Raw genomic sequence first — 14,619 nt, 5'->3', positions numbered from 1 at the left:
CCAATTTTCAGATTAGCTATAGCTTACGATTGTTTCTGGTAACACTTAGAAATACTATTTATAGCTTCCACGTGTTTCGAAAGGGTGAGATGATATTACCTAGTACTAGTCGTTTCCTGAAGAAGAAGATGCAATGCCAAACTCTCGAGTTATTTTTTTTATACGAATAAATAAATAAAACAATTAAGTCCTCTTAAACCTTGCTAGTTATACCGACAATGGCATTTGTGATTGTATGCGGAAAACGTTGTCACTTTCTTCAAATTTGACCAATCAAATTGACAAAGTGAAGAACATATGAAGCATCTAGGAAACCCTCAAGCAGAATTTTGGCCCATGTTTTATTATTATTATTAAAAAATATTAAAGTGATACAGGGTTTATTCAAAAACAATATCTATTAGTATCTAAGGCACTTTTGCAATGAAATTAATGGCTACTTTTTCTTCATTTATTATTGTTAATATTTCCACACATTAGAGAAAAAAAATGGAATTTTACTCATTGCTATCTTAATTCTGATTAAGACATCTCAATATCCTAGCTTTTTGATATCTCCAACAAGAAAATCTTACCCGTGTAACACAATCTAATTTCCTCACTAATTACTACTAAATAAAATGGGTACATTATCTTTTTTTTAAATGACATAATCATTGTTATCATATAACTATGTATTTAGTTTGAGGGAGATCGATTCTGTCAATCAGAATACAACATTTTTTTTAATTTTCCTTTTTAGGGGAATTAGAATACAAGATTCATCAAACGGTAAAGTAAATTTTAGGTATACATACCTGTTGTTTTATTTATTTATTGTTTGAAAGAGAATTTTGGTTGAGGTCGTTAAAGGTTAATTTATCATAGCAATTAAGTTATGTGCAGCAAAGGCTTACACATATATCTAAAATATTTTTCCCTAATAAATAACTTTGGATTTAGATCAAAGAAAATAAATAAATAACTTTGGTTGTTGGTAGTCATTTTCATAAATGCACAGAGAAAACCCAAATTTATAACTATGTGGATAAATCTGATTGGTACGGCGTTGTTTGTTGTGCATCTTTTTGCAATTATGGGTTACCCTCCACCAATATATAATTTTTCTTTTCATTTTTAGAAAAATTACACGTACATTCCTTTCAACAAAAAAAAAATAAATAAATAAATAAATAAGAGAAAAATTTGTATTACTAGAACATGACATGTGGCATCATGTGGTTAGTCTCCAAACCGTAACGTGGAAACTAGGCGAATCATTGGATCATCTCCATGGACTTATTAATTATTCAAGAAGAAACAGTGACCAAAGTCCAACTTCCAACAAAGGCAATTTCCTTGTTGGAAGGGTTCTGGCATGAGGACCCCTTCCACGTTTTTGGTGAAATGGATAAGCTTCATCTTCATGTGCTATATTTATATCATTCAAATCTTAAAATAAATAAGTAAAATATTAAAATAATATTTTTATTTTTTTTTAGAAAATATTATTTGAAAATTAAATAAATAGAGTTATCTCATTCATAACAGTACCGCGTCTTTCAAATTCCTCCTCCTTTTTACCCTTTTCAGCTGTCGATTCCACACGCCTTTTTTTTTTTCCTTTTCAATTCAAATATCCATCCATCCATACCCTGACTATAAATACCCAACTATCTTCTAAATCCTTCCTCAAATTCTCAAAACAAAACAAAGCCTAAAATATTCAAACTATTCGATCAGACTGAAATTTTCCTTATTTTCTTAATTTGATCAACTGAAAGATTTTCTCAGATAGAAAATGGTCGATTTAGACTGGAAAGCAAAGATGGTATCCCCTGATATGTCTAGCAAGTCTCCCAAACTATCGAACAAGCTTCATCTCTCCGTTCCCGTCTCCGCTCGTGCCGTACAAGCCGATGTGTCGGCGGCTTCTTCTTCGGCGTGTTCGGCTTATGAAAACTATCTTAGACTACCTGAGTTGAGGAAGCTATGGAGTTGTAGAGAATTCCCTGAGTGGAAGAACGAGTCGATTTTAAAACCGGCTCTGCAGGCCCTTGAGATGACATTTCGGTTCATTTCAACGACGTTGTCCGATCCCCGTCCGTACGCCAACCGGCGGGAGTGGAAGCGGCGACTTGAGTCTCTTACCAAGAACCAGATCGAGGTTATAGCCATGCTCTGTGAGGACGACGAGGAAGATGACGAGACTCGCGGTACGGCTCCTATTGCCGACACCAGCTCGACAAGTGGTATCTTGGCTCGTGACGGTAGTCTTGCCGAGGTATGGAAGGTCTACGGCGAGTCCAGTGCCACAGTTGTTAGCCGAACCAGCGAAGGAAGTCTCCTCCCTCGACTCGCTACTTGGCAGACTTCAGAGGATGTAGCTCAGAACATCATGTATTCGCTTGAGTGCGAGTTCAGGCGGTGTTCGTATACTCTCGGATTGGGGGAACCAAACCTCGCCGGGAAACCGACACTGGAGTACGACGCCGTTTGCAAGCCTAGCGAGGTTCATTCGCTGAAGAAGAGTCCGTACGATCATCAATTGGAGAGCAACTACGAGAGCCAGACGGTGTACACCACGCAACAGATCCTTGAGTCGTGGATTCACACGGCCGGGGAGCTTCTCCGTCGCGTCGCCAACCGAATCGATTCTAGAAGCTTCGAGAAGGCCGCGAGCGACTGCTACTTGATCGAACGGATCTGGAAACTTCTAGCGGAAATCGAAGATCTATACCTTCTAATGGACCCGGACGATTTCTTGAGGCTGAAGAATCAGCTCCACGTAAAATCAATGGATGATTCGGAACCCTTGTGCTTCAGATCAAAACGGCTCGTTGAGATCACGAAGCTCTGCAAGGATCTGAGGCACAAGGTCCCTTACGTTTTGGGAGTTGAGGTGGACCCCAAAGGCGGGCCGAGGATTCAAGAGGCCGTGATGAGGCTGTACTCGGAGAAGTCTGAGTCGGAGAAGATTCACCTTCTACAGGCGTTGCAGGCGATCGAATCGGCTCTTAAGAGGTTCTTCTACGCGTACAAGCAGGTTCTGATCGTGGTGATGGGAAGTTTGGAGGCCAAGGGGAACCGAGTCGTGATTTGTCCCGACTCGTGCGATTCGCTGAGTCAGATTTTCCTTGAGCCAACGTATTTCCCGAGTTTGGACGCGGCAAAGACGTTCCTTGGAAATGGTTTGAATCAGGACCATCTCGTCGGGTTGGATAGAAGAACTCGGCGGAAGCAGTAGGGTTGACAAGAGGAGGTCTTTACTCTGTCCACTCTTACAATTTTTGGGAAATTTCATACTTGGATGGAAGAAAGAAAAGAAAGATTGTTATATTTAATCTACTCAAAAAAAAAAAAAAAAAAAAATTTAAAGATTATATTTATTTAATTGAATTAAATTTTATTTCATTTTTTTTATATAGTTATAAGTTACTTTTCACACTTGGATTTTGAAAAAAGAATCGAACTATATGTTATATGATCTGATTTTTCTTGTATTCTTATAGAAATTTTGATCCATTGATTAAAATTAATGCTACCTTTTTTTATAAACAAAACAAAAGGTTAACATGAAGCATTGATAATTTGTCATTTTTGAGAGAGGGAAATATTAAAGACACGACAAAATACACGACATTAGATTGTTAACCAAATCAGGATTATGTACTGGGATATCTTAGGTAAAACAGTTGAAGTTAGATTGTTGCAGTTGGTGTTCTTCGTAGATACTAAAATGTACAATTGAAAATGAAATGAATAAAGGGCATGAAGAACATTGTCAAGGTCACGGAATAGATACGGGGTGGTTCTCGCTGAAGGAATTGCAGCGAACGATGCATACAATGAACTTTTTATACACTAATGGTCCCAACGCAACTAAAGGCTCCTGGGTCCATTGGAGGCCCAACTTATGGATAGGCTCATATATAGGTTCATTGGAGGTGGTGGACAAATTTGAAACCCATGAAACACTGTTTCTAAATTCGTTGGACTTAATTTGAAATGATTCACGATAGTAGGAGATCAAAAAAGACGAAACCTCAATTATGATGCGATGATATTCTATAAAGCACTGGACGCCCCCATTGCTTTCGAACTAGGCCCATGTTGTTATTCCATTCAAATCCATAGACGGGTCTACGTGGTAATATGGTGTTAAGCAGCAAAGAAAGAGCTCAATTACAAATTTACAATCCCGTAGAATCTAAAGAAAGTCCGAGCAGAAAAAGGTGCAATATATAATTGCAAACGTGGTGGATGTCAAGTTACACATGACCTACTCAAATTTTTGGAAGGGAGAGATGGCAACTTTTATGCTCCCTCCTCCACCCCGTGAAGTTCCTATCTTGATTGTGTATTTCTTATGGAAAGAAAATTCAGGTGAATAAATGACTGGTAGTCGATGGAGGCACTTTTCTTCTCTCTCAAAGGTAGAGAAGTATATTGCCTTTTATCGAAAAAAAGATCTAAGAGTACAAGTAATGTTTGTCGTAGAATTTCATTTTCAGGTGTTCATATGGGATTTTGAAATTGAAACTACGCCTACTATTTGTTGTATGGATGACAAGAAACAATAATTTGGAATGAAATTTCGGTAATTATCAATAATTACAACATGCAATGGATGAGAGTGGGCAATCTCCATCTTATCTTGACAGATAAAGATAAAAATAGGAGACATGAAAATTCTTGGAATTTTTTCTTGAAAAAACGAGTACGAGTAGTATTGATCTACATTTTGGTGGCTGCAAATTTACATTGCTGAATAAATGTTTTGATGGGGCATAGATCAAACAAAGATAAAGATTGGATATCGCTCTTACTTCTCACGAATGGATGACTAATATCAATCATGGACCCAAACAATATCACCCTTCCTTGCATCATATAAAATATATTATTACAATTTTATTCCAATTATACTCCTCTATAATTAAAACCCGTTTTTTATTCAACCAATCTCTTTCTTCTCTCTTTAGGAAAGTCATATCACACCCACACACACTCTACCAGCCGAGCTACCCGTAGTAGGAGCTCCCGTCATCTGGCCACCTTGCATGAAGGTGCAATTTGTTGGATTGCTATGTAAGGTTGGCCCTGAAATTTAGTGGGGCATGGGAAAAAAATTATTTTTGAGTCCTTAATTAGAAAAAAAATAGTATTTTTTAAAATCACCAAAAAAATTGTATAATTTTAAAAGAAAAAGATTTTTTTTTTTGGGACCTAAGCACAGACCTAACCCGCCTATGCCCAGGGCCGACTCTCTTGCTAGGAAATTGCCACTTTTAGTAACCAATTTCTTGCAAACAACAATAAGTATATAATTTCTTACTAATGATTGTTAGATTTAATTGTATTTAGTTTTATATAAATATATCTATACATATGTTGTTGTTTGTTTGTTCTTCCAATTTCTGCAATGAAACCTAAGTGATTTTGCATTTTATATAAGATCTTTGGGCTTTATTCCATGTGCTCTCAACTATTCCCACAACTGTCTCGGATGTTCACAATGAATTCCTATCTAAGGATTTTATGGCTGCTGATGTCTTTTCAGTGTTGAAAATAATGGGCTCCGATAAAAGTCTGAGCATTGATGGTATGTCAGCGATGTTTTATCAACATCATTGGCATATTGTTGGTGATTCAGTTTCCAAAGTTGTTCTACATGTTCTAAATGAAGGTGGTAACCCTGCTGCATTCAATAAAACATTATTACCGCTGATACCCAAAGTAAAAAGACTAAGAACTATGAAGAATTTTAGGCCTATTAGCATATGTAATGTTATATACGAACTCATCTCCAAGATGCTTGCTCTTAGGCTCAAGGATGCTCTTCCTGTGGTTATCTCGGAAACTCAGAGTGCCTTCCTCCCTAATCGTTTTATTACTGACAATGTACTGGTTGCTTTTGAAATGGTTCATGGTATAAAACACAGGAAGAAAGGCAACAAAGGGTATGTTGCCCTTAAATTGGATATGAGTAAGGCCTTTGATAGGGTTGAGTGGTCTTTCTTAGCTGTTGTTATGAGTAAAATGGGCTTTTATATACGCTGGATCTCTCTCATTATGATGTGTTTACACACTAACACATTTAGCTTTTTGCTTAATGGTGTTGTCACAGGTTCTATCATACCGCAACGGGGATTGAGACAAGGGGATCCATTATCTCGTTACTTGCTCTTAATTTTTTTTAGGGCCTCTCAAGATTGTTACAATATGAAGAAAGCATTGGCCTATTGAAGGGTTTTGCTGTGGCTCATAGGGCACCTTCTATTACCTACTTATTTTTTGCTGATGACAGTCTCCTCTTTTGCCAAGCGGATGATCGGTCCTGTGGAGCTATTAAGCGTGCCTTAGATACAATTTTGTCATTCTCTCCCAATACTACAGAAGCTGCTAAGAACTCTTTTCAACATATTAGTGGGATCCCGATTAGTGAGTGTCATGAGAAGTACTTGGGGTTGCCTGCATACTCTGAACAAGATAAAAAACAACTTTTCGGGGAGATCAAGGAACGTATTTGGAAACTTATGAGAGGTTGGAATGACAAAATGTTCTCCATTGGTGGGAAAGAAGTTCTTTTAAAATCGGTAGTCCAATCTATTCCTACATATGTTATGAGTTGCTTTAAATTGCCTTCTACTTTCTGCAACCAACTAGAACATATGACGGCCCAATATTGTTGGGGTTCTACTACGGATAAAAAGAAAACTCATTGGAAAAAGTGGCGGCTACTTTGCAAGTCTAAATCACAAGGAGGAATGGGTTTTCGTTCGTTTGTGCACTTTAACCAAGCCTTGCTAGCTAAACAAGCTTGGCGTCTTATTGAATATCCCAATTCCTTGCTTAGACTTGTGCTTAAAGGCATATACTTCTCAAATAATGACTTTTTGGGTGCTAAGAAGGGTGGTATGTCCTCTCTAACTTTGCAAGGTATCTGCTGGGGCCGTGAACTTTTACTTAAGGGATTGAGATTGAAAGTGGGAGATGGTTCTACAATTCATAGTGGTGTCGATCCTTGGATACCTCGTAATTCGGACTTCATTCCCCTACAATTTTCGGGCAGCAATGACACTTGTGTCTCCACCTATATTACTACTAATAGGACTTGGAATATCTCACTATTACTGCAACATTTCTCTCCTGCTAATGTTGAATATATTCTCACTATCCCACTTTCATTTTCCAACCTGCATGACTGTTGGATATATTTTACCAGGATCTAGATTTACTAACAAGTATGTTTCATTAACATCCTAATATGAATTCTAAAATAATGAAATAAACACATAAGAGTTTAAGAAACCTTACATTGGGTGCAGCGGAATATAATGACTCCTTCCGTTCAGATCTCTAGCCCTTCATTCCTTTCTGTAGCAGAGCATCACTAAGATCTGAACCTGGATCTCTTTCTCTCCTTCCTTTGATGCTAAATCTCCTTCTTATTGGTAGATTTTCCACAGTCTTACACACTATGATTGAGATACCACTTGATGTGCGTGGGCACTACTCTATCACTCAAAGATTTTGAAATTATTGAAGAAGAAAAGAGAAGAAGAGGTTTCGGCTATAGAGAATAGAAAGAGGCTCAAATTTCATCTAACAAAGTTAACAAAAGTTAAGTGTGAATGAGAGTCATCACTATCTATTTATAGGTAACCACCTAGGTTTAGGTTAGAATTATTTGGCATTAAAATAATGAAAAAATAAATGGTAAAATACACTAAGTGTGGCCGGCCATGGATTGTGGATTGGGCCCACTTTGCAATTTTACCATTTTGTCATTTTTCTATCCCATATTTGTTGGAAATTATTTTACCAGGATCTTAGATCTACTCACAAGTATGTTGATTAACACCCTAAATATGAACTTTCTAAAACGATAAATTAAACACATATAAAGTTTAGGAAACCTTACATTGGGTGCAGCGGAATAATATGACTCCTTCCGTTCAGATATCTAGCCCTTGATTCCTTTCTGTAGCAGAGCATTATCAATATCTAAACCTGGATCTCTTTCTCTGAATCTTTGATGCTGAAACTCCTTTGCTGATGATCTTTCTTCACGATCTTCCTCACTATGATTGAGGTATCACTTGATGTGTGTGGGCACTACTCTAATCACTAAGGATTTCGAAATATTGAACAAGAAGAGAGGGAGTGGTCAGCCAGATAGGGAGAGAGAAGGCTCAGTTTTTCTGATTCAGAAAGTCTCAGAAGAAAAGTGTTATTTTCCTGAAGCCTTCACTATCTATTTATAGCATTCCACTAGGGTTAGATTTGAATTATATGGCATTAAAATAATGAAAAAATCAACTTAAAATACCTACAATAGGTGGCCGGCCATACACTTAGTGGATTGGGCCTTGCTTTTTGCAATTTTGCAATTTTAACACCTTTTGTATCTGATTTTCTCAAAAATGCCAATTTCCTAATTCAACCATTTAAATGCCAATTCTAACTATTTAATAACTATAAATAATTATTAAATAATATTGTCATTTATCATATTTATTAATTGAACCATACAAAGTATCATAATTAACAAATATGCCCCTATAAACTCTTTCTTTACAATTTCGCCCTTACTTAGTGAAAAATTCACAAATAGACATAGTCTAATTTAAGGAACACGAATAGCCTTTCAAGATTGAGCCTAATCATAACAGGATTAAGAACATTTGATCTAGGATCAACTAGGCGATATTGACTTGAATAGATTTTACGGTAAGTTTAATAAATCTAAGTCAAAGTTCAATATCGGTCCCTTCCGATGCATACTCCATGCATCCAACCTGAGCTTTACTTTAACCAATGTTCTGGAAAGAACATAGTATTTCTCCAAATACAAGTAAACTCTTGTTGTAGATTATCATATCAGTAAAACCACCGTGTCGATAAATCTAGGAAACTTTATTCACATAGTCATGTTTACTTTCCAATGTGTTGACGGCACAATAAACAGGATCAAGTATGTGAAAAGGGTTTCAGATGAATCTATACATTATGTACATATAATCATGAAATAAATCATGTGAACCATGCAACATTAAATGTTATTTCTGATCTATATTAATAAGTAAATCTGATTATATTGAAATGAGTTTTATTTAGGGCATAAAACCCAACAAACTCCCACTTGCACTAATATAAAACAAAAAGTGCGTTTCAAATAATCTCAACACCTTGATATACAAATCAAGTGTAGTAATAGTAAACTCCTCGTAATAGGATCTGAAAGGTTGAATTAAACACAACCTTTTCTCCACTATTACTCTTCCTTTAATCACAAAATCATTGATAATGTGAAATTCCTCTCTATATGTCTACTCTCTTGGGATACTGGATTCTATACCTTTTGGCAACTACTTTTGGTTAATCGGGAAATTAACACTAGTAGTTTAAGGCAATTTGGAATGATGCCAAAAATGTATAGAACTTTCCTTAGACTGAATAAGTACATTTCCTGCAACCTTAACATTCAGTCCTTCTCTGGTAGACCTAGAGACTTCAGATAGGTTTTTACACTTCTCCAAAATCACTATTCCACCCCCAGAGTAACCACCATCTTATCAGAAAAATTTACTAGCACAAAGGCAAATTTCGAAATCTGATATGGTGTAGTCTAAGAGTTTTAAACACACCCTAATAGACTAACATATAGTTCCTCTTCTTAATCTTAGGATTTACTTGATTGTCTTCCAATGTTCTTCTCCTGGATTAATCTGATACCTACTCATTACTCCCACTCAATAGCAGGTGTCTGGTCTAAGGCATACAAAAGCATATCTAAGACCTCTCACTGTTGATATAATAAATTCTTTCATGGCTTTATCTTTTCTGGAATAGTTAAGACTTTTCCTTAGATAAATAAAATCTATACCTCAGAAGTTGTGAAGCTTCTATAGATTGCCATTAGAAAGAAAATGCTTCAGCATCTTACTAAAGTAAGTTGCTTGCATTAGAGTAAGTAATTACCAGGTATACCACAAGCCATAGGTTTAGATAAACTCAAACCTATAATACTAGGAACAAGAAGTTTTGTTAAGTCTATTGAATGGACTTATAAACGAAAATTTCCTTTTATGTCCTTGTAATAGAAAACTTTAGGTTACTCCATGTGAATGGATTAAACCATAGTTCTTTTGGCTTTCTTCTTAGTTTCTTATCTTGACAATCCATTACTTGTTTAAACTCACAATAAATTTTAATCACTAGTGTCTCCCAAGTCATAAGAAGGTGAGTTCCTAGAAACTCTCCCACTACGACAAGGCACCGTGAATTATGTCTAAGAAAACTAAATGGTATTGATCTCTTCGGTTGTGACAAGACAACAGAGGCAGTGGGATCATCATATGTTATATAAGATGATAGAACACTTTTGGAATCAAGAATTAAATATCTCCTTTAATTTCTACTTGTTTTTCAGACTTAGTCATTTTCTTAGAAAAGTAGTATTTGTTTGAACAAACACTTTCTTATCTATTGACAATGGGATGGTCCACCCCTAATCACTTAGAAAAGCTAATAAACCATGGTTAACAGTTCTAGCTTTTCTTAAGATTTTTGATTAGGTCATCCATGAATCTAGTAATGTTTTACATTAAGTATACAACCATTACATCATTCTGAAATTGTATTACCATAGAAGGAATTAGGCAACGACTAGTAACTAATCATTAACATGCAACTCAAAATTTCTGGGGAGGTAAGTTTGGATATAATTCAAAAATCAATTTAATGATCTTTGAACTGCATATCTACTAACTATTTCTCCACCCCTATCAGTTCGCAAGATCTTTAACCACTTACCTTAATGGTTTTAACCATTGCTAGAAATTAATGAAATATTTAAACATTTTAAATTTCTTTGCTAAAAGGTATAATCTAGAGTTATCGTTTTAAGAATACAACGAAAAACTCATATCCACCCCTGAATGTACATCCATCTGCGAATGAGATGAACTACTTTCAGTGGATATAGGCATATTAACTCTTTGCAGAGATCGATCTTGTCAAATCCACTATGAACAAGATACAAATGCCATAGATTAAAAAAAATGTGGTAGTGTCTTTTGATGACTTAGGTATAGTTACATCAAAGAGTTCTTAGAATATTTCAAGTGGATTCTGGTCACAGAAATACTAACTCATATTCCATACAGTTTTAATCCAGTAATAGAAGATGGATATTAAACACTTGAGAAAGTGTAACTGTATTGTATCTGGAATTAGAAATATAAGAAAATTTCTGTTTGGATTCTAAAATTAAAGTCAAAAACTTAAATTCAACCAAATATAATGAGTAATTCTTTCTTGGACCACCACTACTAATACAAACTCTAAGTCAGATTTGCCCATACAAGCAGGAGATTTCTAAGATTGAGGATTTATATCAATTGGGAATAGAATTTCGGGATTATAATCATATGCGTCATTTAATTTCTTAAGAGAAAATATAATGACATGAAATGATTTATAGACCATTCATCCAATGATATGTTTTTAAAGCTAATTCGAAATGAATAAGCTAAGAGGAATTAGGATAATTTCGTTTATAAATAAGAATCCAACGATGCTTCGATTAGCGAAAGACAAAGTAATCTTATTTATGTAATCTTCTTGTTTCATATTGTAAAAATACTAGTCTAAGGTGTCATCAATTGATGAACAGCTAGATGTTGCATATACAATATTTATCTTTCGAGATCTTACACTATTATGTATGTCTAATGGTGAAAATCCATTAGGGATTTATCTCATTAGAAAAACAAACATGTTAGACCAACAATGAAGATTCGAAATTAAACTACAACTTAATAACAGAAAATAACATGGTTCAATATAAATTCATACACAACTCAGAAATTATAAACATATAGCAAGTAGGAATGACTAGTGAAAATACTAAAACATACAATCCTAAATAATTTCCAAGGTTTTCAACAAACTGATACAGTGTCCCGGTAGGCGAGAGTCAAAGCATCATTTATTGAATAGAGTTGTCAGCTCATCTAAAATAGAAACCATTCTAGCAACCTTGTATTCGATCAAAATAAGAATCCAACGTTGTCCCGGTAGGCGAGAGTCAAGGTTATTCTCATTTTATGAGCTTCCACCATTATTTCATGTTTTATGAGTTTATCTCTAAGTAGTCACCGTAGGGGAGAGTCTAAATAGAGACGAAAACTCACAAAACACTTATCAAATGAAATCTTACGGTGTTAAATGCGTTCAACGAATAACCATCCATAGGGGGACGAAGTCTAGCGTCTCGAGGTTATATTGAAAACATTTAACTTTTGTAAGACCAACAATGGAGATCGAATATCTTAATAATAATCAAGCTCATTATTTAAAGTGAGTTGTATTTTCTTTGATTCTCTTTATTTAATTTATTTATTTTAAATATATATATTTATTTAAAATTTCCAATTTAGAATGAAAAATTCTAAATATAAATTTTAATTTAATATTTATAAATTTTACTTAGATGGATATAAAAATAACATGAATTATTTCCATCTTAGTAATAATTTCCAATAAATATTTAGAAAAATATTCAATTTAAGTTGTTACAAAATTAATATAAATTAATTTACAACTCAAATTTAATTTTCTATAAATATATATTGCATTTCGAAAAATTAAAGTATTTAAGAATACAATTTTCGAAAATGCATGTTAAAATAAAAAAAAATTAATCCTGGAAAAATTATTCTAATTTAATGTTGGCCCAAAATTAATTAAAAAATTAATTTACAACAAAAAATATAATTTTCCTATTTAATTAAATATATAAGAAAAATTTCAAATATTTAAGTATGATGATGAAAATCAACTTAAATATTAATTTTCTATTTAATTAAATATACTAGAAAAATACTTCAAGCAAAAATATCACCTATCTAGATTTTCCTTTGACTAATTAATTCAATTTCTAATAATATACTTTAATTCAATTTATTTTAAATTAATCAATAAATGAAAAAATCATTGATTTAAGTTGATCCAAGAATTAATTAAAATAAATAATTAATTTACAACTTAATCTATTTTTCAAATAAAATTGAAATTCCAGCATTTAAGAAATGCAATTTCGAAATTTGATTAATAAAATAAAGAAGAAAAAAAATATTTTGAAAATTATTTAAATTTAGTTGAAAAAATAAATTTCAACTAAAAATAATTTTCTATTTAATTAAATGTCATGAAAAAGAAATATTTAAGTATGATGATAAAAATCAACTTAGATATTTAATTTTCAAATTAATTAAATGTATTAAATTCAAGAAATAAATAATTAAGTGTAGAGAATGCTTAATTATTAATCTCTAGTTTAATACTAGGAAAAATATACTTAAAATAAATTGTACCAAAATTAATTAAATAATTAATTTCACAATTTATAATATTTTCCTATTTAATATTAGAAATAATAAGTAGTCTAGAAATAACTATCTAGAAAATATCTTATTTGACTAAGTATCTTTTCCACAAAATTTGAAAAAATATCTAATTTAAGTTGTATTAGAAAAAATCTAGAACTTAAATATTTTTCAAATTTAAATTTAATTAAATATCAAAAATTAAGTTGTAACCACTTAATTTGAAAATATTCCATTTTAAGTTAATATTCGAAATGATATTAACCTAAAAAATATCTAAAGAATCTTAATAACCAATGCCTAAAATTCCTCAACTTAATTTTGAAATTTGAAATTCAAAAGATATTCAGATTTAAGTTGGTTAGTTGTAGATAACTAAATATCAACTTAAATAAGAATATTTAATCAAAAATTTAAATTAAGTTCCACAAAGAATCTAGATGGTTATAATTCTATATTTAATTAAATACAAGAAAATACATATAGTTTAGCTTAGAATAAAGAATTCTTTAAAATATAATTTTCTTAAATTAATTTCAAAATAAATGAAATTATTTATGTTGCTAATCAATTTTATTAGGTTAAACTAGTGTAATTAACCTAGTACAGTTGTTCAAATCAGGCAAATGGGCCTTCACAATTGGGGTGGTTCATGTGAGGGGGTGTTGGGTTCAGTATGTCGTACCCACTTCTATGGCTCCCAACTCTCACACAAGGCCCAAAAGAGAGGAATTTAACCTTAATAAGAACAACTGTTATTAATTGAATAAGCCCAATAACTAAATGGGCCTAAATAAATTCTATCAAGAACTATGATAATTTATTTTAGCAACAACAACCTATATGTATCTATAATCAAATTAAACACATAGGCTCACACATGCACACTTTGGATGGGTCCTATCATGTTGCTAGGCCATACACAGATGAAAGAAGATTGTAAATATACCTGTTACAAATTATTATCTTGACCAAGGGAGCCATCAGATCATTAGATCTGGCAAAAAGTAACCATGGCTATTTGCAATCAAGTAATAATAGGTTTTGAAAACTTACAAACAAGCTAAAATCATACTCCTGCAACAAGGTTAGTTGGATAGTTGGATGTAGGATTTATTTAATTTTAAATTAAATATTTAATTTCGAAAATAATTAATTAAATAATAAAAAAAAATTCGAAAATTTAAAAAAAAAATTGAAAAAATTCGAAATTTAAAAAAAATTTAAATTTAAAATTAAACCT

The 14,619-nt window shown here is 33.1% G+C and overlaps 1 protein-coding gene across 1 annotated transcript; it reads left to right on the top strand.

The window, feature by feature from the left end:
* Positions 1-1,456: 1,456 nt before the first annotated feature.
* On the top strand, positions 1,457-4,902 carry LOC115705119 (nematode resistance protein-like HSPRO2). The gene has a single exon (XM_030632360.2). The coding sequence runs from the start codon at positions 1,781-1,783 to the stop codon at positions 3,224-3,226; it is 1,446 nt and encodes a 481-aa protein (XP_030488220.1). The 5' UTR covers positions 1,457-1,780; the 3' UTR covers positions 3,227-4,902.
* Positions 4,903-14,619: the final 9,717 nt, after the last annotated feature.

Source organism: Cannabis sativa, chromosome 1 (assembly GCF_029168945.1).
Source record: "Cannabis sativa cultivar Pink pepper isolate KNU-18-1 chromosome 1, ASM2916894v1, whole genome shotgun sequence".
Taxonomy (NCBI): domain Eukaryota; kingdom Viridiplantae; phylum Streptophyta; class Magnoliopsida; order Rosales; family Cannabaceae; genus Cannabis; species Cannabis sativa.
Note: the sequence above shows the minus strand (reverse complement) of the source record. Positions and strands in the feature narration are given on the sequence as shown.

Coding starts and splice junctions, on each gene's coding strand:
- LOC115705119 (XM_030632360.2), top strand. CDS start 1,781: ATGGTCGATTTAGACTGGAAAGCAAAGATGGTATCCCCTGATATGTCT.